The following is a 24122-nucleotide window of genomic DNA, read 5'->3' on the forward strand; positions in this document are numbered from 1 at the left end:
GAGCAAGTCTAAAACCACCTCACGAGGCTGAATGTGTACAAGTCTATGGAGCCAGACGATGTGCATTCCAGGGTTTTGAAGGAACTGCCTGCTATGGTTGCCAAGCTTCTTTCCATCATCTTTGAAAAATCACAGCTGTCAGGTGAAATCCCTGACGAGTGGAAAAAGGGAAACACCCTTTTTCTGTGCCTGGGAAGATCATGGGCAGATACTCCTGGAACAAGTAGAAGTAATTAAGACAGTCAGTGTAGTTTCAACAAAGGGCAGATCATGCCTGATTAATCTGGTAACTTTTTTTGATGGTGGGATGGCATTGGAGAAAGAAAGGGCAACTGATGTTGTCTACCTGGACTTCTGCAAGGCCTTTGACATCGTCCTGCACAACATCCTTATCCCGGAAGCGGAGATATACAGATTTGAAGGTTGCACTACTAGGTGGATAAAGACTTGGTTGGATGGTTGTCCTCAGAGGGTTGTCGTCAATGGCTCCATGTCCAGGTGGAGGCCAGTCACATGTGGTGTCCCCTAAGGGTATGTCTCAGGACCACTGCTCTTCAACATCTTTATCAATGACACAGGCAATGGGATTGAGGGTACCCTCAGCACGCTTGGTGATCACACCATGCTGAGTGGTGCAGTTGTCACAATAGAAGGGAAAGGGACCATCCAGAGGAACCTGGACACTCTTGAACAGGGGGTACATGAAAATCTAATGAATTTTAATAAAGCCAAGTGCACTTGGGTTGAGGCAACACCAGATATGAGAACAGACCAAGAGGAAAAAGTCATTGACAGGAGCCCTGTGGAGAAAGACTTGGAGGTCCTAATGGATGAAAAGCTGGACACGAGCCAGCAGCATACAACTGCAACCCAGAAGGACAACAGGCTAGGATTCAACAAAAAAGGGATGGTGGCAGGGAGAGAGGGAGGTGACTGTTCCCTCTGCTCTACCCTTGTGAGGCCCCATCTGGAGTACCGTGTCCAAGCTTGGGGCCTCCAGTATAGGAGAAATGTTGTATTGGGTCCAGAGGAGGACCACAAAGATGATCAAAGGGCTGGAGCATCTCTCCTATAAAGACAGGTTGAGGGAGTTGGGCTTGTTTAGCTTGGAGAAGAGAAGGCTCTGAGGAGACTTCATTGTGGCCTTCCATACTGGAAGGGAGCTTGCAGGCAGAAGAGGGATTGACTTTTTACATGGTCTGATAGTGACAGGACAGGAAAGAATGGCTTTAAACTAAAAAATGGGAGATCTGGGTTAGATGTTAGGAAATAAATTTTTACTTGGAGGCTGGTGAGGCACTGGAACAGGTTGCCCAGTGAAGCTGTGGGTGCCCCATCCTGGAGGCAATGAAGACTAGGCTGGATGGGAGCCTGGGCAGCCTGGTGCAGTGGCTGGCAGCCCTCCTATGGCTGGGGGATTGGAACTAGAGGATCTTTGAGGTCTTTTTTTCTCCTGTGTTTCACTAAACTCTCCAATTTAAATGTATACAAGTTCTTTTCTTTCAAACAGAAAACGTGGGGTCGAGAGGAGTATATAAAATGGAATTAAATTTTAAGACTCCCAAACCAAAATAACCAAAATACAATAGTAGCTTTGTAGCTCATTTTAACTAAAGCTTTCTGAAAGTGCCACAGTAGTAAGGGGTAGCAATAACAAATTTCATATTATTAAGGCAAGAACAGCAAAGTAATAAGAGGACAGCCACACATGGGACTGCCAGGCCCAGCAGTGCTACATGAGTTGTCCCAGACAACAAGACCAGAGCTCTGATCCCGCAGTGTATTTGCTGTTATCGTCAGGATAAGGTTAGCTCAGCATTTGATCCCATTTCCATTCAATTAAGACTTTCTTTAGTTCATATCCATATGGTATGATCACATTACTATTGGAACATAACCATTTGAATAATTACAAAAGCAATAGTGGTGGATGGAAACATGAGGGGTTGGGCTTAATGCAAAAGCAGCAGCACAAGAGAAAGGCAGCACAGGAAGCTCATGCTGGAGATCTGAGGAATGTACTGCTCATCCCAGGCTGGGTAAAGCCAGGACACCTATGCCTCTGTATCCACAATGGCATCTGTGTTAATGTGTAATTCGTATATTCCCCATTCTAATCCGTAAATTACCGTTAGATGGTAACGGCTTGAAAACAATTAATTCCTTTAGCTTCAATGAATTATTCACTTCATGTTAATAATTCATGTATTTAACATTAAGAAAGGAAAAATCAGTGAGCTCCGAACCTAACACAACCCAGAAGCTGAAACAGTTTAGCTTCTTAAATATAAAAATGTGGTCTTTCACCTTATATAAATAAATATATACTGCAGCTGAACAACAGTCTCAGAAATTCTGGGTCATTGATGTGCTTTAATATTCTCAAGTAGACCGTTTGGAAAGAAAAGGGAAATCTTGGAAACAGGAAGGAGGAAAGAGAAAACTGCTTCATCCTACAGACTTTAAAGAAACGCTCTTCACGCTGACTTGAACAAATACTCACTAGCAGACCAACCATCTGTAAGCCGGTAGGAAAACAGGCAGAGATGGCATAGATCATCTGTGCTCTCTCAGAGACGTATCAACATTTTAAAATGGAAAAAAGCCCTCCAACTTCATGTCCCAGACAGGGGATACCACATCTTTCACCTCACAATATTAAGTCTCTTCCCAGATCCTCTGTTAATAGGATTCCTTTAGCCAGCAGATGGATTGTGAATACAGGCAGTTTCATCTACTAAAAGACAACATAAATCATCACTGAGAAAGGAGAGCCTGCAGTAAGGTTATCACCATACAGCCTTCTCCATGAAAGGTTTGCATTAAAGCATTAGTGAAATTAATTCATCTTTCATAAGAGCTTTGAGCAGTATCTGTGATCTATGATAACAACCAATTTCTCACTATGGGAAAAAAAAATTACTCAGGCCTGATAGACTACACAAATCTGCTTTTTTTAAAATGGCCTAACATTATCTGGAGTGTTGCTCCCAAAGGCATCATTTGAGTCTCGTGCCTAGCCAAGAGGACCCATAAATCAGGACAGAAAGTTTTGTTAGTTTTATAGGCAGTGGGCCGTAATTATTTTGAATTGCATTATGCCTCAATCATTGTAATTACTTTTAGATCATCCTTAAGCGGCAGTAATAAAGAGAAAAGAAATCAGTCTTAAACCATTTCTCACACAAAAACATTGTAAATGCAGTATGAGCAGTCTGGCTAAAACATACAGGAGCATGTAGATGTGAGACGCGCGCGCGCATTCTGACGCTTCAACTCCTATTTTCAAAGACGCACTGTTTTCTGGTCTTTTTTAATTAGTAGCACCACTAGCGGCATTTACCTCCAGTAACAGGTAATCACAGGGTTTAATTTTACTTTTGAAAATATCATACAATGTGTGCAGGAGAAGCAAAACCACGTCAGCTGTTTGTCCACTATTGCTGCGCTATGACTGCTTGAGACACTCCCTGCTCTTCCATACAAAAAGAAAACCACCAGCCTAATGTAAAAACCACCACAGTTTTCTCATCTTTCAAGTCAAACAAAAACTATGCTGGCTTGAACGAGCACAGAAAGCCACCGAACTGCAAATATCAGCACCTCTCCTGTCTGCATGACTGCAGTTTGGGGAGCCCTTGGCACTTTCCCATTGTGTGAAGTTCTGAAATAAAATAGATGAAGGCCCGCGCTGCTCCATGAGCGCAGCAGCACTGCACGAGGCACTGCGCAGAGCAGAGCAGGCACTGCAGGGAAACGCTGATGTATCCGTGAGGAGTGACCGCGGTTTGACAACGACGGCAGCCAGGCATTGTGCAGCTGCTCCTCACTGCTCTGCAGGGTAGGGAAGAAAATCAGGTGGTGGAAGAAGGGTTTGAGGTACCAGTGCACTGAAAGCTAATAGCAAAGGCTGTGTGGAAGTAAAGGTGAAGACAGTGGTTCCCCTTGCCACCGTGTTTAGCCATGCTGTGGGAAGCAGCACCTTGTTATGCAGAGTGCTGCTGGGGCAAGCAGCAGCTGTTTCAGGAGCCCTTCCCTCTCCCTACAGCTTCTGCTGCTGAGCATGATGCAAAATGAGATGGCAATGCAGTGATTAGGAACGCTTATAGTAGGAAGGCAACTCATCTCAAAATGGCATTTATTTGCTTCTTATGGTGCCACTCTTGTACCTAAAGCAGTGCTGCACCACACACAAATACAGAAGCTATTGCTCCACCAACAAACATGGGAACACCTGCTCTGAGTTGCCACAAGAAACAGATCCAGGCTCTGCTCCGCCGTGCAGATGGGAAAGCCACCATTTCCCCATGGGACTGCAAAGATTAGTTTACATGAAAGGCAGAAATAAAAACTGCTGGGTCAGTTACAGATACGCCAGTCTTAGGCGGAAGAGCAGCTGTGAAGCAACAGTGGGAATAACTCTTCACAGGTACTGAAGAACAATCCACAACTCGGCCTCTTGCTGTTAAGTGCGGCAGCGGCGCTCGTGCTGCTGCTTGATGCTCTCAGCACTACGAGGAAATCACTGCAGCGCCGCCTGCGTCCTGCTTGTGCTCTCAATCACCTGCACCGCTGCAGCTTATTGCTGACAGAGGAGCAAAAGAAGTATCTCAGTAACCGCCTGGAGTTCCCTCAAAAGACAGAACCAGCATTCCATCAGGTTGCATTCCATGCAACTATTTCTGCAACCTTATCCCAAGCACACTTGTACTACCTCAGTGTTTCTAAGTGTGGATATGTACAAATTCTAAACTAATTCTTAAAGTCTATTTAGTTCTTTCTAATACTAAAGAGGCAGTGTACAAGCTAGATCCACAGCTGTTACAGGAATTCAACAAACATATTCACCCAGTTTGTAGTCAACAACAACCATTAAGCACAGCCATGTCCTAGATGTTCTCACAGAATTAAGAACGAACAAATTGAAGTCTACTTCAAAGAAAGGAACTGCAGACAAGGACAACAGCTGCACGTGGAATTGCACCTGCAAGCGCAATGGAAGAAAGCTGGCAGCTTATCTTCTGAGTTTGAAAGAACCTCCAGCTCACAGATCACAGAATCACAGAATCACCCGGGTTGGAAGGGACCTCAAGGATCATGTAGTTCCAACCCCCCTGCCTAGCAGGGCCACCAAACACACACATTCAGATCAGGTTGCCCAGGACCCCGTCCAACCTGGCCTTGAACACGTCCAAGGACGGAGCATCCACAACCTCCTTGGGCAGCCCGTTCCAGGGCCTAACCACTCTCCTTGTAAAGAAACAGCTCAGACACACAGCACCCCCCAGCTGTTAGGAGAACAACAAGAGAAGGGAATGCCAGGGCAGCATGAGAGGAACACACAAATACCTGAAAATTTCACGTATTCTTGTGCTGGTAAGAAACTATCCCCACACACTTGCAGTGACTGGAGAGTATCTAGCAAGGCTGAAGAGAAACCAGCAGCACTGCAGCCACAATTACAGAGCTGAATACAAATGGGATCCATTCAGAGCCACGTCTCACCCTGTCAGGGATTAAGTCTCCCTGAAACAGATTTGCAATTGGCACAGTTTGCTGTTTCTTTGGTTCTAAATGTACAAACAAGACTTTTCATCACTGTCTCCATCCTTCACAAGCACTTCCTACTACACAAAGAACTCCATTTGAACTCCAAATTCACACAATGACTGTAAATACGTTATAGATTGTACGTACCTCAGGGAAATAATCCTGTGGAAACTTCTCCTTTTCCAGCATGGGTGTGCTTTCTAAAGTGTCTGAGTAGATTTCTTTCCCAGTAACCTTCTTATACTTCTTAGCTAGGAGAAGATACAAAGCAAACTTAACATCCATATCTTACAGTACCTATTGGAAGAGCAGTGGCATCTATGTAAAGGTAGGATTTTAGCAAGCATAAACACTGAGTTTTTCTTAGGAAAAACACACCTGGCTGCTTGTAGCTGGCATTCTCAAGCTACACAGGCAGTGGCACTATTACTTTTACAATTCAGAGCACTGTACAGTGTTGGAGATCAGGTCTCCATGTACTCTAGCACTCCGACTTCCTGACATGGCTCTTCCAAGAGATGTACATTGACATCCCAGGATACCATCCAACCATTTACACTGGATAATTAAGAGGAAAAACAATAGAATACATATTAAGGTGGGAAACACAAATTCTGTTATGAGTAATGACTATTTGCTTGGTTTATCTAGCAACTCTCTTCAGATTTTAAGACCACCTAGCCAAATACCTGATGATTCTAACACATTAGTAATCACAACTTCTATGCAGCAAATCACTATGCAGTCATTCAGAATATCTTTGCTTTAAATCAACAACATTGACAGTCTTCCTCCACTGTATTGTGTGGCCACACCTAAACCTTCTGCTGGGTTGGCTGTGGCAGTGGAGCGAACCCAGCAGTGCCTGCGGGCTGCTAACAGGACACGAGCTGCCCATGGGCTGATCTGAGATGGATTTGTTAAAAAAAGTAAAATAAAAGATACTGGTTCTACTGGGTATCTGGTGAGAATAACATTTAACACAAAAACTTGTCCCTTTAAGCTGTCTAAATAAAGTAGTTGATATAATCAGAGGAAACATTAATTGTAATCTATGAATTTATCTTCAGGGGAAAGAAAATCAAGCATTGTTCATTATGTGACAGTCACTTTGAGATCTGGCTCCACTAGGAAGACCAAACAAATATCCCAATAAACTAATGTGCCACCATTCTAAGTAGATCACGGACAGATGTACCTCTGTGAGAAAGTTTAACATTACCAGCAAAAAGATCCTGGTGTCATTCAGGACACAGAGCACATTAGGCAGAACTGTAAGGACTGAAGATTTTTGCTGGGAGTACCTAAACAAAAGGTAGCACTTGGCAGAAAGGAGGCATTTTACCATCAACTTATATTAACATCAGTGCTAACTATGAACCAGGAATTCATTTACACGACTGCTGACAAACCAATCCAGCAGGAAAGAAGCATGCCTTCTCATGTACCTCCAAATAAAAACACTCCAGAGTAAACTAGATCTGTTCTGATAACCAAAGTTGTAGCACTGCTCTGTGGACAAGAGGCAGATCAAAATCACCCCAACACCCCAGCCAGCAAAACCCTCTGCCGGACGACAGTTCTTCTGGATGATGGCTCTTCAGAGCAAGCATCTTTTCAGTAGTTAAACTGTAAGTAACTTTTGAGGTGTCTGACAACTGTAGAAACAGCTCAACACCTCCTGTGCTGTAGCCATAATGCATGAGGACCATAGGAAAAAATTCTCACTTTAGAACTCAAGTATCTCTTCTTAAAAACTCAACACCAGAAGCAATCTTCTCTTCCATAGACTGTACTCAGTCACATTCAGCTATGAAGTGAATTCTGAAAACATGCGGTAACGCTACAGGAAAATCAAATTATATATGAACACAGATTTTCTGCCAGCTTTTGAGTAGAACTGGAACTTCATAACGATTTTGGCCCAGAGAATGTATCCATTTGGATTTTACCTCTGATTTAGGACCTTACTGCACCGTGAAAATCTCAACAGTCATGAGAGATACATCCTAATGGAATCCTTCAGGGTGACATTTTACCAACACTACACTGGGAGACTGATTCTGCCCCACATCAGGGATCAGCACGCGACTTCCAACATTACTTCAGTGCAGCACGGCCTTCCTTAGATTCTTTTTAAGAGTTTTTCTTTCCAAGTTACAATTGGGCCCAAACGCATCTTTTTATGCATGGCTCACACCTCACCAGGCTTTGCTAAAGAGTAATTATACATTTTGATGAGCAGAATGAAACACCTAACATTAAAAATGTTTATTTCCTGAAACAAGTACTTGTTTATTTCTCATATACTGATTACTTTTCCCTACAGTTTCGTCTCCATGTTTCTCATTTTTTAATTCTTAAACTTTCTTTTAAAAAGTCTACAGTAGCAAATAAGCTGTTGAATAATAACGAATGGAGCCGGAAAGCATTTCCTCTCCTTACACAACTGTCATTTCGCTCTGCCAGATGTCACTAAAGCGACACAGCCGCCTATGACACAGCTATCTATGGCCAGTAGGAGGGAGTTTTAGTTTCAGAGAGAAACTGTGACTTCTCCAGCACTGCTATGATGCAACTGTAGCGGTACCTATAAGGAAGTGGGTGTGCAGACACAGCTCACACATTATGATACACAAAGCTATTCAGGTGCCAAAATGAATTAACAGTTAGAATGTTGCCATCGTAAATAAAAACCATGGAACCTACTGATTCCTTTGCTTCACAAGCACAGTGGATCAACAGACTGTTTAGTTCTAAGCAACATCTTAGACACCCAGCTTCATATGCAACGCCAATTTCCTTCAGTATTTCAACTCTGCACAGTTTACCCACTAACGACCATCTCTATCATTACCCAGGGTCTGCTAGTGGGAGAAAAGGCTAGACCCTGAGGCTGATCTCTCATTAGAAGTCCCTACAAGTGAAGTCCCTTCAAGTGCCGGGTCCTGCACTTTGGGCACAACAACCCCATGCAGCATTATAGGCTTGGGGATGAGTGACTGGATGAGTGTGAAGAAGAGAAGGACCTGGGGGTGTTGGTTGATGCTCGGCTGAACACGAGCCAGCAGTGTGCCCAGGTGGCCAAGAGGGCCAACGGCATCCTGGCCTGCATTAGAAACAGTGTGGCCAGCAGGAGCAGGGAGGTGAGCATCCCCTGTACTCAGCACTGGTGAGGCTGCACCTCGAGTGCTGTGTTCAGTTTTGGGCCCCTCACTACAGGAAAGATGTTGAGGTTCTGGAGCGTGTGCAGAGAAGGGCAACGAAACTGGTGAGGGGTCTGGAGCACAAACCTTATGAGGAGCGGCTGAGGGAGCTGGGATTGTTCAGTGTGGAGAAGAGGAGGCTCAGGGGAGACCTCACTGCACTGTACAACTTCCTGAGGGGAGGCTGTGGTGAAGAGGGGTTTGGCCTCTTCTCCCAGGCAACGAGCAGCACACGGGGTAATGGCTGCAAGTTGTACCAGAGGAGGTTTAGATTAGACATAAGGAAGAACTTTTTCTCTCACAGAGAGGTCAGGCACTGCAATGGCTGCCCAGGGAGGTGGTGGAGTCGCCGTCCCTGCAGTGTTCAAGAGGCGTCTGGACGACGTGCTGCGTGCTGTGGTTCAGTGCTGGTGGTGGCAATGCTGATGAGGAGATGGTTGGACTGGATGATCTTGTAGCTCACTTCCAACCTTGTGATTCTGTGATTCTATGATTCTACATCACTGTTGAGTTCTCCACCATGCTCTCTCAGAAATAAAAGATGCTTTGAACTGTCTATAATATTAGATCTAAAATTTTCCTAAGGCACTGACATTGGCAATGACAGATGGACTTATCCTGGCTAAGTCTTTAATTGTTATATATGTGGAACTACCACTCAAATATTTCAAGAGAGAAAGATTCTGCTGCCGCAATTACACCAGCAGAGACAATTTGTCTTGACTGAGAATAAAAATAATGTATCCATATATTTAAGAAAACTAGTTCACTCTATAGTTATCAAGATTTTAGCAGTGTCTCGAGTTAATGGGATGCTAGATGTAGTATTAATGTGATTCAGCTCAAGAGGCTAAATGAAGCTCACAACATTTCTGTTCCCAACTGAAACAACATAAATTTTACAGAACCTTTGCTATATACACCTTTGGGAAGCATTCAATAATTGTCTGCAATATTTCTAATACACAATGTAACTTGGCTAACATTACTTTTAAACTTCTGAGATTTAGCAAGACTTCTAACCTGATGGATCAATGTGGGTTAGAAACAATGACACTTTCCTACCGACCCGTGCTGCTCTGAAGTAATTTGAGCCATAAATCTACCTCAGCAGCACTGCAGAATGGCCACTGCTGTTGGACATTTAAGGTCTCGGTCCTATATCTGATCTACATAGAAAACCCTGTGGTCATTCAGAATTCTTTTGAAATCATCAGGGATCTCTATGGATCCAAAGGTCCCTTTTGCAGGAGAATGATTAATGCACCGGTTTTCAACCTGCAGCCAGTCCACTGACTTCTTATAAGAGATCTATAAAAGGTAAGAAAAGGAACGCCTATCAGCAATGGACTTGTATGAATTACACAGAAATCTGCATATCACAGAAAAACTGCTAGACACTGCTTTCAGGAAAAGATGACAGCACTGCCTTCATGTATAAAGCCAGTTGACAATTAATAGCATTTAATTCCTTTGCTTACCTTTAAAATCAAACTGGTAGATGTTTTTCAAAGATTCATGAAGAAAGTAAAAACTTCCTAGAGCCTGTAAAACACAACATAGGAAAGTATAAAACATCTACTTCGGCTTACTGAAACCAAAGCAACACGCTTTCCAACAACAAAAAATAAGCATATGATAAGTAATATATATATATTTTTAGATTTCATAGCATCTATAAAAGTATTAACTTCCTCAGCTATTTCTCTGATGCTTAATGCAGAGTTATAAAGAAGACTGTTAACAGCTGACTAAGCAAGGTAAGGACAATAATCAGGCATACGTTCAGAAATGCCAAATTGATGGATGCAGTTAGTAAAACAGACAAGTGCCTTTCTAAGCACAGAACGCATTCCCACAGTTCTTTCACAACTTCTGGAGACTGCATATTGCAGGAACAAGAGTAGCGTTAAGGTATTCAATAGCCCAGAGAGCCAGCTACAGGATCTCCATCTTCAGAGTGAGGTGGGCACAGCAAATGACTGCCAACTTCAGAGCAGGCATAAAATTAAACATCTGACAAGAGCGGTGGGAATATTTATACGCGCTTATACAGCTTTCCCTGCTGGTAAGTGATGCGACAGCAACGACTGAACAGAACAGAACGTTCACCTCTGCAAGGCACGCCTGCGGTGCAAGTGCTACTATCAGTACTGGTGCAAAGCACACAGAAACAAGTTTTGTCACACAATGTACAGACCTTAAGAGAAAAATACATGAAAGTATTAGCAGAGGGTTAAGATGCTTGAATACACGCCAAGTTTCTTGAAGCTGGCCTGACTGCTGTGTTGCTAAGTGTATGCAGAAGCAGAGTTTATTGCCCACAAGAAAACAAACAATGAGAAATGAGTTACCATTGAAAATAAAATATTACACATTCATAATTTTGATTTAGGTAGGATGTATAATCATAACTCCTCCTGCTGACTGAGTCCTGAGAACTTGGCTTTCAAACAGTGACTCAATTCAAATAAGGAATTCTGTAACGGCTTTAATGAGTCATCTACGATCAATTAATGCATGCAGACAAAGAAATCATCCGTACCGTATAGACAAACTCCCATCTCAGCAAACTTATTTTAAAAGCATAATAAGCCCATCCATATTTAGCAAAATATCAGTATCCCTTCCTTACAAACACTGAACTATTTTCCACGGTTCTGAGGATTTCTGAGATCTTAAGCCTTTATTCAAGGATTATTATTACGTTCATCATCAAAGAAAGCATCCTTGTGCAGGATACAGCTTAAGCATGTCCCTTACTTCACAGGGACAAGTATCTGGGTCCCAAATAGACAAGAGCTGAAATGCTACCTCCAGAATGAAGGCAATACAGGGCGTGTTGCTCAGCCTGCAAAAACGGCACACGGCCTCCTATGCGTTCACAGAACTCCACAATCCTGGAATGGCCGAGGCTGGCAGAGCCCTCTGGGTCCCTCTGGTCCCTCCCGCCTCAGCAGGGTGACCCAGAGCAGCACCTGGGCCCACATTCAGGTGGGGTTGGAGATCCCCAAGGAAAACACCCCACAGCCCTGGGTCTCTGTGCCAGGACTCAGCCAGGTGCCGGCAAAGCAGGGGCACCCCTGAGATGAGCTCGGCTTCAGCACTGCATTCACTCTTCAGGTATTTATACAAATTGATTTCAGGACACTCTTCCATGCCACAGAGATCCTGTGAGATACTCCATGCCTCCTACGCCACATTCCTCAGACAGCTGCAGTCTGAGTTACAGAACAGCTTACAAACTCTGCTGCAACTGGCACCAATTGCACCATGCTCCAAACTGACAGTGAGTGCCAACAGTCCTTACTGCAGTGTCTCAAAACGCAGGCCTGGAGTGCAGGAGAGCAGAGGTGGCTCTTGAACGGGCCACGAGATGCCCAAGGCTGCCCAGCAGCCGCTGCCCATGACTACACACAGACTTCTCAAGAAGTGAGAAAGGATAAAGCCATTTCATTTTGTCTTTTTGCTTCTATAACAGCAGAGGCCCTCCTGGCACAGTTCTGTTTTGGTTCAGCGACTGCTGCATTATTTATGAGATACTGCACATCCAGAGATTAAACATTTGCTGATTTGTCAAAAACACGAGGTCCTACCCATCTCCTTGACACATTAGTCCATCCAACAGAAAACACTGTCACACATTTAATTGATGGGTACACCTCCCTGTGACCCAGCTTGCTTTGGGTCTTGGTTTGCTTAAGTGTCATGCAACAAGGACGTAGCACCAGAATAAAGCAATCCTCATACTAGATAGAAACATTACAACCTACCAATTAATTTCTAACTGAATACAGTATCATTAGTGACTAATAAAATGCCTCTGACTCTAACTAAATCCTTTGGCTATTAAAAAACTTCAGAGATTATTTTAAGATATTTTAAAATATTAACGTCATAAAGAGAGAATTCCTGTTACCTGCATAAAGAGCTGGCCTTAAATCAAAGCTCACAACAAAAGTATAGATCAGATTTAAATTATTTGAATTGGATATACGTATATTACAAAAAAGGAAAATATAAACAGCCACGTGAGTTGTCAGTTACAAAATCTGGCAAATTTCCAATATCTAAAGGGGGGTTGTAAGAAAGAAAGACTCTTAAGCAGGGTCTGTTACGATAGGACAAGGAGAAATGGTTCTGAACTAAAAGAGGAAGAAGTGTGTTACAATGGGGGCAGTGAGGCACTGCATGGGTTGAGACTTGGGGGTGGTCCCTGCAGGGCAGGGGATGGGCTCTGAGCGCTGATGGAGCTGTGGGGGTCCCTGTGCATTGCAGCGGGTGGCACCAGGTGGCCCTTAGGGGGCCCTTTCAACTCCAACCATTCTGTGATGCTATGATTCTTTAACTATGAATCCTGAAGCTTTTGTATGCAATGTGTCAGTCACTAAAACAAGAATAAAGATGCTTTTTTTTAGATGCATAACTCTATTAAAATAGTACTGCTGGTTGTACTCAAGCTACAGATTTATTTCTGGGCACCCTGATTTGCTCACTGCTTGACTTTCTACAGTTTCAATCTCTCTCTTTTGTTTGTTTTTTTTTTAACTAATTTTGAAATTAGTACCCATACAGCTTCAGGAACTGTTACTATCAACCTTAAAGATAGGCTTTGACAGCATAATTCTAAACATGCAATTGAAAAGAAGTAAAGCCCTAATGGAATGGAAATTACAGCTATCACTATCTTCCGCATTGTTACAGACTTAATCAGGTTTCTGTAAATAACTGTTAACTTGTAACATGATGGAGTGCAGATATAACTCACTGCTGTAACGCAACGAAACAAAAGCAAAAAGAAAGTTTCTTGCCGGGCCAAAGCCCAGGCCCTTTTCTTGAGAAGATTATGTCAATTCAATTCATGTCTCACACAATCAGAGGCCGTATCAACAGTGAAGTTAAATTACAGTAATTCAAAGTCCACAACTTGGCTTTACTTTGTTAATCATATTTTTAACGCTACTTGTAAAAAGTAATATTAGTACCTACAATAGCACTGTAACCAGTACCTAAGTAACCTACAGAAACGCTTTACAAGTCATGAAATGCCCCAAATGATTGAAGTTTTAAGCTCAAGGAAGAAAGCTCCTTGTTTGTTCCATTTTAAGGAGAGTTTAGATGTGTTACTGCACTAACTGCATACAGTCTGTAAGCATGCATTTTTACTACAACGCAATCCCAGAAAGGCTGTTATGTACTGCAACTCTCTCAGCTTCTGCCTTACCTATGGTGGCTGGTGCAGAACAATGAATCCCCAACCCTAACCCCAATCTGCACAGCCTTAAGTCTTCTTTAAAAATGTCTTTCTAGAGAAGCCTGAAGAATAATATGCACTGAAGGTGACCTTACCTGAGCAGGAGATGATATACATTCCAGAGCCTAGGGTCCCTCTGACTGCCCTGCAGCAGTCCCTGACCAAGCAGATCTCTGTTTCTGCTTCATGCAATCAGGGGAACCTCATTTCTGCGAGTAAGGCTCAGACCCTTAAACACCGCCAGCCACTGTGGACTGAAATCCTAGTGCTGTGCCAGGAAACAAATAGTCTGGGAGATGGTACGTACCCTGCCTCCTCAAACACCGAGCAGCCACAGAAGCTGCACTTCACAAACCCAGACAGAGTGACAAGCGAATGCAGAGCTCATGGGTGCGTCCAGATCACAGAGCTCTTAGTTCATTAGGCCAACTTGCTAGCTCTTGAATTCATAACTACCAGAATCACAGAATGGGCTGGATTGAAAAGGAGCACAATGCTCATCCAGTTCCAACCCCCTGCTATATGCAGGGTTGCCAACCAGCACCCCAGGCTGCCCAGAGCCACATCCAGCCTGGCCTTGAATGCCTCCAGGGATGGGGCATCCAAAATCATCATCATTTGATAATAACAGAAGTTTCTAAACGTTCAGGAAGATCAGCACAGCCCACTGACCTCAGATGGTCACAGAGACAGTCTGTGCAGTTGTCTGGCTTGATTACTGGATGTCTTTCTACCCCTACTAGTACAGATAGGAGCTGAGAACAGAAGGAAAGGGCTTTGTCAGACCTGAAGTCAGCCAATCACTTCAGGGGAAATGCAACAGAGTTACGACAGGTGGTTTTACATGTAAAATTTATTCACATTTTGCTTTAGAGAGAAGTTTTAGTATCCTGCATAGGCATGAATACAAGCACACAGATCCTAATAAGTGTAACAGCAGGAGTAAAAGTGAAAAGTCAGGACAGTCACGAACGATGACAGTTTTTACGTGAGATAAATACTTAGAAATGTACAATAATTTAAAACTGATCACTGATTTTTCTTCCATCTCCTTCCACATTGTAACTAAACAGTCGTAATATTCCAGAATTAAATACTTTGATCTGCACAGAAAAATCCCATAGGCAGGCTAGGGTAAACAATTAGAGCACAAGGCGTTACAAAGCAATTGAGAGAAACCAAGTGAAAGGAACAGAAAGAGCACTGGACTCCAACAAGCATCACCTAAAGGACAGCCCTTGCCTGGCAGAGCTGCACTGCAGGGTCTGGCTGTTGGAGCCCCCAGCGCTGGGCGCAGGCAGGAGCACACTGTTGGAGCTGCAGCCCCCCCATACACTGGGCTTGTACTCTGCTCTCAGCAAGCAGTGCTTGCTGTATCGTGTTCCTAGCACAAAACATTTCCTTTGTGGACTCCTAGAAGCTCTTTGAATATCGCAGCCAATAATTACAGTGTACACAGACAAATACATTATAGCTTTTGAAAGCTTTTGTGAGAATGGCACTTACGGAAGCATTCAGGAACTCAGCAAAAAAGCCAGGTGATTAGCTGGTGGTAGCAGCGCTGCTAACAAAATGCCTTCTTACAGAAAGGACAGAATGACCTGATCATACTTGTGGGCCTCCTCTGGACACACTCCTACAGGTGTACGTCTCTCCTGCACTGAGGACTCTGCATCTGGACACTGCTCCAGGTGTGGCCTCACCAGTGCAGAGCAGAGGGGCAGGATCACCTTCCTCATCCTGCTGGCTGCACTGCTGCGGATGCAGCCCAGCACATGGTTGGCTTTAGGGCTGTGAGGGCATGTTTCTAGCTTGCCATCCACCGGTACCCCCAGGTCTTTTTTGGCAGGCCTGTGCTCTGTCTTTACATCCCCCAGTTTGTATCGGTAGTATGGGTTGCCTCCACCCAGGAGCAAGGCCTGGCCCTTGGATCTTCTGAACCTGTGCAATGAGGCCTGTTGCATAAACCCATCCAAGTTTTTCTGAATAACATCCTACCCCTTAAGCACGTTAACCACACCATGCTATATCACCAACTGTAGAAACAGAGAGCAGAATTTAACTTACGGGTAGTGCGCATTAATGAGAAAAGTTTTATGTCTCCCAAATTATACTGTTGAGAAAATACTGGGCATCTTCTGTCTGTTAGTAAATTGAAGTTAAACGATCGCTGCTATGAATTAGGTTTCAGAATATTGTTTGATACTCTATTGGAAGCTTCTTTCATTATTGCATGCCAAAAGATTCATCTGCAAAACTGCTGGTGACAGCAACATAAACCTTACGGTTGTGCTGCTTTACACATCCAGCATTAAAAACACTCTTCCTTTGGTTATACGGAAATCTTCCCACCAAAGTCTGCAGATTTAAACAGCCAGCGCTGTTTGAACAGCTAATCGGCATAATTCCTTTTTTAAAGTGCGTCATTTCAACTGGAAATTTAATGCACAAAGGAAATACCTGAATGAAAGTTTAATTACTATACAGAGTAAACATTTACTGCATTACCTCACTAAACGTGATAAAGCTAATATATAAAGATCGCTTTAAATAAATTTAAAATAAATTGCCAATGATGACACAGAAACTGTAATTCATGTAGTCATAAAATCCATAATTAGCTTTAATGAATATTTAAAGTCAAAGTTCAACCCAACTTTTTCAATGTTTAACCTACTCTATCAATATAGTTCAAGGAATTCATTTATCATCGAACATGACAACGTCTGAATATTAATTGGTGCAGGGCACCGCTGACAGGAAGCCCTTATCTCCTACCAGTGCTTTTGGTTATGTTGCATGTCAACAGCATGTTTGTCATGCCTGATATTATTGATTACCTGCCTGTTTTGCTAACAACAATTAAAAAATATTTTACATATTTATAAACCTGAACATCAAGAGCACGTATTAATTTTCCATTAGTAAAACAGAGTCTATTAGCTGTCACATTTCAGCCGGGGGAAACGCAGCAAACGGGAAGTTGCAGCAGCTCCAGACAGGAAGACAATGATCCCAGCACAAAGCCTGTTATCAGGCACTGCATGGAGCCGCCGTATCTCGGCTCACGCTGCAGCGAGGTCCAAGAGGCTCGGCTAGAAAGCTGGCCGGCAGGCCTGGCGCCGATGGGCCCCGTGCCTGCAGCAGGCCTCAACGGGCCCAAACGCTGTGATTTTGGAACAGTTTCCACGTGCTGAGAAACGAAGAACAAGCACGCTGCAAGGACAGGCTGCAGCCGGTGCGTCTACGAGAGGCGAAGCACTCGCTCGTCAGCCCTGCTCACAGCCGCTTGATCCACTACAGCCAAATTAACACTAAGCGTCTATTATTCAACCGGGGTTAAAAAACCGGGCTGGGTACACAAATCAACTTGTTATAAAATCATCTATCGCTTTTTATTTGCAAACAAATCAGATGTCCGGCAATTCATCATGTCTCGAATTAGGCTTATCACCGGAGCACAGAACTGAGCGCCGGCCCCACTTCCCCCGCAGGCCTCGGCCGCCCCAAGCGCAGCACTGCTCCCACGGCGGGCCGGGCTGCTCCCAGCGCGGTGCTTCGCAGCGCCGTATCTCAAAGACGGATGCCAGCTTCGCCCAGCAGCACGGTACAAGCGATCCCTTCATCAAGCGCAGAACCAAGCAGGCCGCCAGTGCTGGCGCACTCAAAGCTGAGTGAGGGGAACAGCCGTGACTCCACGCAGGCAGCAGCGGGAGCCGGGCAGGATGGCGCAGGCCTTCCCTCCTCCCGCCGGGTTCCTGCAGCGCTCCTCAAAGCCCGGCGTTTCCTCGCCTTTCTGCCTGCATTTCTTCAGTAAGGTGTGAAACCAAGATTGAGCTATGGTGCTTTTTTTAAAATAATGTTCAAATTAGAGGTAGTCCAGGAAACAATCACAGAGTTCAGTGTTTGTACACGGTTTTACAGCTTCTATAACTTATTTCTAGACTGACTGCCAAAACTCAGGTATTTCCACTTGGGCTTCAATGTACAGATTTCCAAGACTGCACAATGTGTCTACGTGACATACCGGATTATTTTAAAACTCCAAGATGCCCAGATCTCGTCATTCAGATGCTTTACCAAGAGACCACGACAGAAAATAACTTGTCTGAAAAGATGATTTTTTCAGATACCTCAGAGAGGCCTCTTTGCTAACAGCAATCATTCATAGAACTTTTTCAGGAAAAAAAGCAATAGTGCTAGGAACTCTCCTTTCCCTGTTTTGAAGACTAAAAAAAGAGAGCAATGTTATGCTAATATGACCCACTTTTATTACCATCTCTTTTTGCTTAACGTATCAAGAGAGCAAATCAAAAATGCCAATTTTAAAAGACTCTTCGGAATTATGTAATTTAAGGGTAATAGAAAGAATTAACAAATACAAAATTGGTGCTGTGAGTAAAAATGTACGTTTAAGTAAACGAAGAATCTTTCCGTAAACTGCAACGCTGACAAAGAACATTCGGTACTGCTTCTGATACTGATGTCTTTCACAAAGAGATCTAACATTCTAATTACAAATCGATTCAATTTAAAAACTTTGCTGAGCTTCTTTTCCTTAAAATAGAACAAGGAGCCGACAGAGAGAAACCAACAAAAAAACCCAAACATTTTCATGAGTTAAGAAGAGCGCGCATGCTGAACAGCTTTAAAAACAAAAAAAAAAAAAAAAAACAACTATCAATATTCCTGAAGTCAGAGCAGGACCTTCACAAAGTCATTAATCACACTGTTATTTAATGTTTCTACTACTCGAGCACTCTAGCAGCCCCAATCAGGATAAGAGGCATCCAGCTTGGCTCCACACCAACACAAAGGCGGCTGTCTGAATACAGGATTCAAAACTAATTCTGTACAACACTGAATTCCTGAATTCTGCCCTACAGCCTCTTAATGAGTGTGATTTTAACAAGTGCACGTGATCAGTGTGAAAATTTCTGCTAAGGACTCTGCCAGTGGATTCAAATCCAGAGCAAAGTACATTGCATTACTTTGAACACAAACTGGCTGTTTAACAAGAGAGAGAAAAAAAAAAAAAAAAAAAAGTAATTTCTATCTCTAAGCACAACTAATGAAATAAACCCAAGTGCTTAAAACACTGAACTTATTTCACAGTTAAGGCCCACACAGAGCCAAAGGTATTCCCCAGGTGGTTTTAAATTCTCAATAAACACCACTCAAAATAATGTACAATAAACCTGAACAGCAGATTTATTGGTGACGGTTCATGAAATGGGAGAAACTGAGTTTTGAGCCTCAGCCAGCAGAAGAAAATCATGGGCATAACGTTATTTTTCAGAAAGCGAGCTGCATTCCATATTCTATTTTTGTAATCATTTCAGGTATGCAACTAGGAGCAACAGAGACCAAAGTAGCACTCCACCTCTTCCAGAAGTTCTTTCTTTCTTCCCTTACATGAGTTTTTCTGTCCTAGAACTGCATGAACGACCACGGCACAAATGACCAAAGGACATGCAAAAGGCAGCAGTGATCTGAGCATGCAGCAGGTGAGACGCAGCCATACAGGGAAACAATGCAGCTGATTAGCGTGATGATGCTGCTTCATCTGGAGCCACACGAACAATTCCCATCTCCCATGTAGAAAGCCTGACCGTATTGAAAATGGTGAAAGAACAAGGTCCCGTCACACAAGGAGAGATGGAAAGAGCTTGACTCTTCACAAAAGAAAGGAAAGTTGCAAACAAACCACAAATAATGGCACTGGGGAAAGGAAAGAACCATTTAAGCTGTGAGAACAAAAATCCCAGCAGGTTTTCTTGCGCCCAGCAAAAAACCCACGCTGACTCTTTTCAGTTGTTCTGCTCCTACCAACTAGCAGCTCCTTTGCAAGCAGCACAGTCCTCAGGTCAACAAATGCCTGCACACAGGAGAGCTCTCCACAGGGAGACCAGTGTTCTTCAGACCAGGAGGCAGAGCAGCAATTGCTCTGCAGCCATCCGTCGCTGCTCATGCAGCTGGGAGGTGCCTGATCCACACTGTACCTTCATACCAGCCTCGATGATCCATCCCAACTTTCTCATCTGAGAAACGCCTTGGCTTCGGCAGTGCTCCTAAAACTGGGATGCAACCCGGATGGCTCCTGGTGAGATGGGAAGAGACTGCTGGATATGTAAAGATTTTACTGCATTTTTCTTCTGCCTCTGAAAAAACGGTCATTCTGTACAAAGCTGGTAAGCTGGATGACTCTTACCACATTTACCTGCCTCTAAATAATTGTAATTTTTTAGAAATTAAATCAATTTAATATTTTGCAGATATATTCTTACACAATGCACTCAGGATGGCAAATTCAATTTGATGAGAAGGCAATAATGGCCACTTCATTTAGCATTACACAGATCACCTCTGAATAAGAGCAGTACCATGTGGTAAAAGGTTGTATTTAGCATGTCACAGCCTCCAGTGGTTGTTTTCTATCTCAAAGAACCTTTGTAATGCCTCAAAATAAGAGATGATTGATTTACAAAGTACCAAATTTCAAATTTCATATTCCAGGACTAAACATCAAATAATTGGACAAAGCTGTCCCCCTGTCTGACCCATCACAATCAAGCCCCTTTCAAGGTTGACTGCCTGCATAAGAAATATGTGCATAATTTCATTTTGTCTCCTGTCCAACATCCAATGTTAGAAGTTAATTAAATTGCTTGTCCATTGTATTCATCCACTTACAAAGTTAATGATATTCTGTTCCTGAATTAAAGAGAATTTTATAAAGCCTGCACTATGGAACCTGGCATGCTGTACACTGAGGAGCTGAACTCTGTCATGGCTCCTGATTGCAGCTCTCCTAATTAGGAAACAAAATGAATGTTTCTGTGTCTGCCAATGCAGAGGACAAGTCATTCCAACAGCGAGGGTAAATGCTTCGTGCAATAGCAACTTAATAATATCTCATGTTTGACTATAATAAATTCTGCAGGATTAATAAACCTGTTAAGTTTTAGAATTACCATAACAAAGATGAACCGCAGCGTAACGAGACAGCCTTAAAAAAGGGACACAGGTTTGAGAAGGAGAGCAGCTCCCTGCAAGTGCGTCAACCTTGAGGACATCGAAGGCACCAGATTCTCCTTCTTGCATGAGATGAAGGAGGAAAATCTAATGAGAGAGCAATCTGTTGGAGCCAGATGAGAAGCAATGACCAGTAACCTGAATGACACTTTTTTTTGTTTTTGGTCCAGACACAAAGATGCCATACCCGTGCTGCATTATGTTTGAGGCAGATGTGTAATGCAGCTGCAAAGGAAGGGCCAGTAGCAGCCTCCCAGGCTGTAACTCGCTGGATTCACAGTCCTGAGCACTAATGCACGTTACAAAGCTGTGACTTGCGAAGCTGTGGGGGGCTGCAGGACACACGGTCCTGCTGAACTGCCTCTCACGGGCAGCAGCAGCCCCTGCGCAGCTCTGCAAGCTGAGCTGGGGCCGGGTGCTGTGCTGGCAGACGTGTGCAGGTGGCACGGTGCTGTGTGGGACTGTCTGCTGCATCAGCACACGCTGACAGTGCTCCAGCGTGCACCAACCACACAGCGGGACGCAGACGCTCAGCCAGTGCCTCTGCAAACCGCTTCCACCACTGCCCAAATGGCACCACGGATGTCTCCGCTATTACGAAGCCAGCACCGCTGTGCTTAATATTCAGAGCAGTATCAGAAACTCAAGCATGGGATGCAAAATAGCTCTCCTTTGAAATGTGCAAGATGAATGCAGTCTCACATGCAGTAACACACACCATGACAGCAGTGGCACTCGGACTGAGCGGAACGTGTTCGTAAATGTCTTCCTAACGCTGTACCTCAGCCGTAATCTCAGGCTTCACTGCACTGTGCAGAAGAGGTCAGAAACCTCTGAAAATGCTACCAAAAAAAATAAGATTTACATTACTTATTTATATTGATTCAGTTATGTACTGAACAACAAACACAACCACATTTTCCCACATTGGAAAAACAATTCCAGCTGACTTTTACCTGACTCCACACAACACGTTCTACCTTAAAAAATAAAAAGGTTCTCCCTCATCTTTTGTCTTTTATCCAACGCTGTTAATACAGAGAGTCACTAAAAAACAGAAGCGTTACTTCACTGACACAACGAGCAGTTAAATGATTCGGTGCAGTGAGTGCTTGCTGTCTTAGCTCATGCGCTGCCACTTCTGCAAGAGACAAAGCAGCATATTATAAGTTTGTAAATCATTATTGCTAACAAGGGGGCAAACCTGGTACTTCCTACCCAAGAGGACTCATTTCCTCAAAGTCAAGAGGAGCAGTATAATTTACGAGGTTCAGTGTTATGTGTCCTTGTACCCTGTGTACGTGTTGCTGCACTGATCCCATCAAGGTGTGATGATACCGAGCAGAGCAGCAGTAATTCACCCATTTAAGTTTACCTGTGTAAATTCACCAAAAATATTAAAAATCGACCTAGAAGAATCCTAAAAAATATATACTGTATACAAACTAAAATAACAAAAAGACACTTCCAATACATTCGTTTCAGCAAACATAAGATGTCAGGATTACCAGAAAGAAAACTATTTTCCTGGAATTAACTACAATAATTGTATGTAAAAATATTAAAATGTCTGCTGCCATCTTTAAATGTCATTGTATGCATTTAGGAGAAATACTTTGTAATTACTCATTATAAAATATGCTCAATTTCCCTCAAGTGGTCTTATTAACAAAATACAGCTACATTTATCAATTTAAAAGATATAGTTTGACTAATGTAACTTTTGCGACTTGAAATTAATTAAATAGCATTGGCAAATCAATAAGGGCACAAAGAAGTAAAGCTTTTATTTATGGAATAGACGGAATTATATTCTGCTAATCTAAATACTCAGTGTAGTCTCTTGAAAATTAATTACATAGAAAACCTGCCTTGTTATTAAAATCCCTTCAGAACATCTATACAAGCTGAAGTATGTGCATATATGATATGTTCTGCCTATATTTCTCCTTTCAGAACTTTTCAATTTCAATTAAATTTCCGTAATTTTTATCTAGAATCACATTACATGCATGATAGATATAAGTTAATTAAAGTACAATCAATTCTAGGAGACAGCCAACAATGAACCTAAACAGTTTACAAATTACCTCATGTCATTCATCTGCAGCATTCAGTGCTGTGGACAATTACTGAAAAGCTTTAATTGATTTTTAAAATCTCAGTAATATATTTTGTAGTCTCTATGCGCTCTGCCAGTATTCAGATTTTTGAACTGAAGAAGCTGTTGAGAGCATCAATGCAAACGTGGTACAGAGCTTATACTTGAAGTTGAGAGAAACACTGAAACTCCTCACATTTGTCCTTGAGCCACAACGAGTTCCGTAGTTGAAAGAGACTGAACAGGCTGCAGTTGTTTTTACAGACCAGTAACGTGGGTATGAGCCTGAATTTCCAGGGATAACACACAGGGTTCGGTTACGGCTGTCCTATCAGGCCACCTGACCACAACTAACCTTCACAGAATCACTGAACCGCAGGGGATGGGAGGGACCTCAAGAGATCATGGAGTCCCAGCCCCCGCTAGAGCAGACTCCCTACAGCAGGCTGCACAGGGGCATCCAGCCAGGTCTTGAATATCTCCATAGAAGGAGACTCCACAACCTGTCCCTGTGCTCCACCACTCTTACCACGAACTTCTTCTGCACGTTAGTACAGAACTTCCTGTGTTCAACTTTGAGGCCACTGTTCCTCGTTCGTCCACTGCGCACCACCGCCAAGAGCCCGCTCGTCTATTTGCCTCCCATTTCTCTTTAGATATTAATAAATGTTTACCAGATTCCATCTCAGTCTTCTTATCACCAGCCTGAACAGACCCAGGTTACTCAGCCTTCCCTCATACGGGAGATGCTCCAGGTCCTCCACTGGACTCCTTCTAGGAGATCCCTGTGTGTTTTGAACTGGGGAGTCCAGAACTGGACACAGTATTCCAAATGTGGTCTCTCCAAGGCAGAGTAAAGAAGAGGATCACCTCCCTCAACCTGCTGGCCATACTCTTCCTGATGCATCCTAGGATACCACTGGCCTTTATGGCTCACCCCTGGCTCATGGCTAAGCAGCTGCCCGGCAGGATCACC

At 43.3% G+C, this 24122-nt stretch overlaps 1 protein-coding gene across 3 annotated transcripts in view; it reads right to left on the minus strand.

Moving 5' to 3' along the window:
* INPP5A (inositol polyphosphate-5-phosphatase A) overlaps nt 1-24122 on the minus strand; it is a 175552-nt gene that overhangs the window by 93701 nt on the left and 57729 nt on the right. For all 3 annotated transcript variants that reach the window (XM_042818501.1, XM_042818502.1, XM_042818503.1), the window contains exons 5-6: nt 10238-10301; nt 5698-5801 (exon numbers count right to left, since the gene is read on the minus strand). In XM_042818501.1, coding sequence (XP_042674435.1) covers nt 5698-5801; nt 10238-10301 — 168 coding nt within the window. The remainder of the gene's footprint in view (nt 1-5697; nt 5802-10237; nt 10302-24122) is intronic.

This window comes from Centrocercus urophasianus, unplaced genomic scaffold, assembly GCF_019232065.1.
Source record: "Centrocercus urophasianus isolate 14NV4802_14NV808 unplaced genomic scaffold, USGS_Curo_1.0 seq_17, whole genome shotgun sequence".
Lineage (NCBI taxonomy): Eukaryota > Metazoa > Chordata > Aves > Galliformes > Phasianidae > Centrocercus > Centrocercus urophasianus.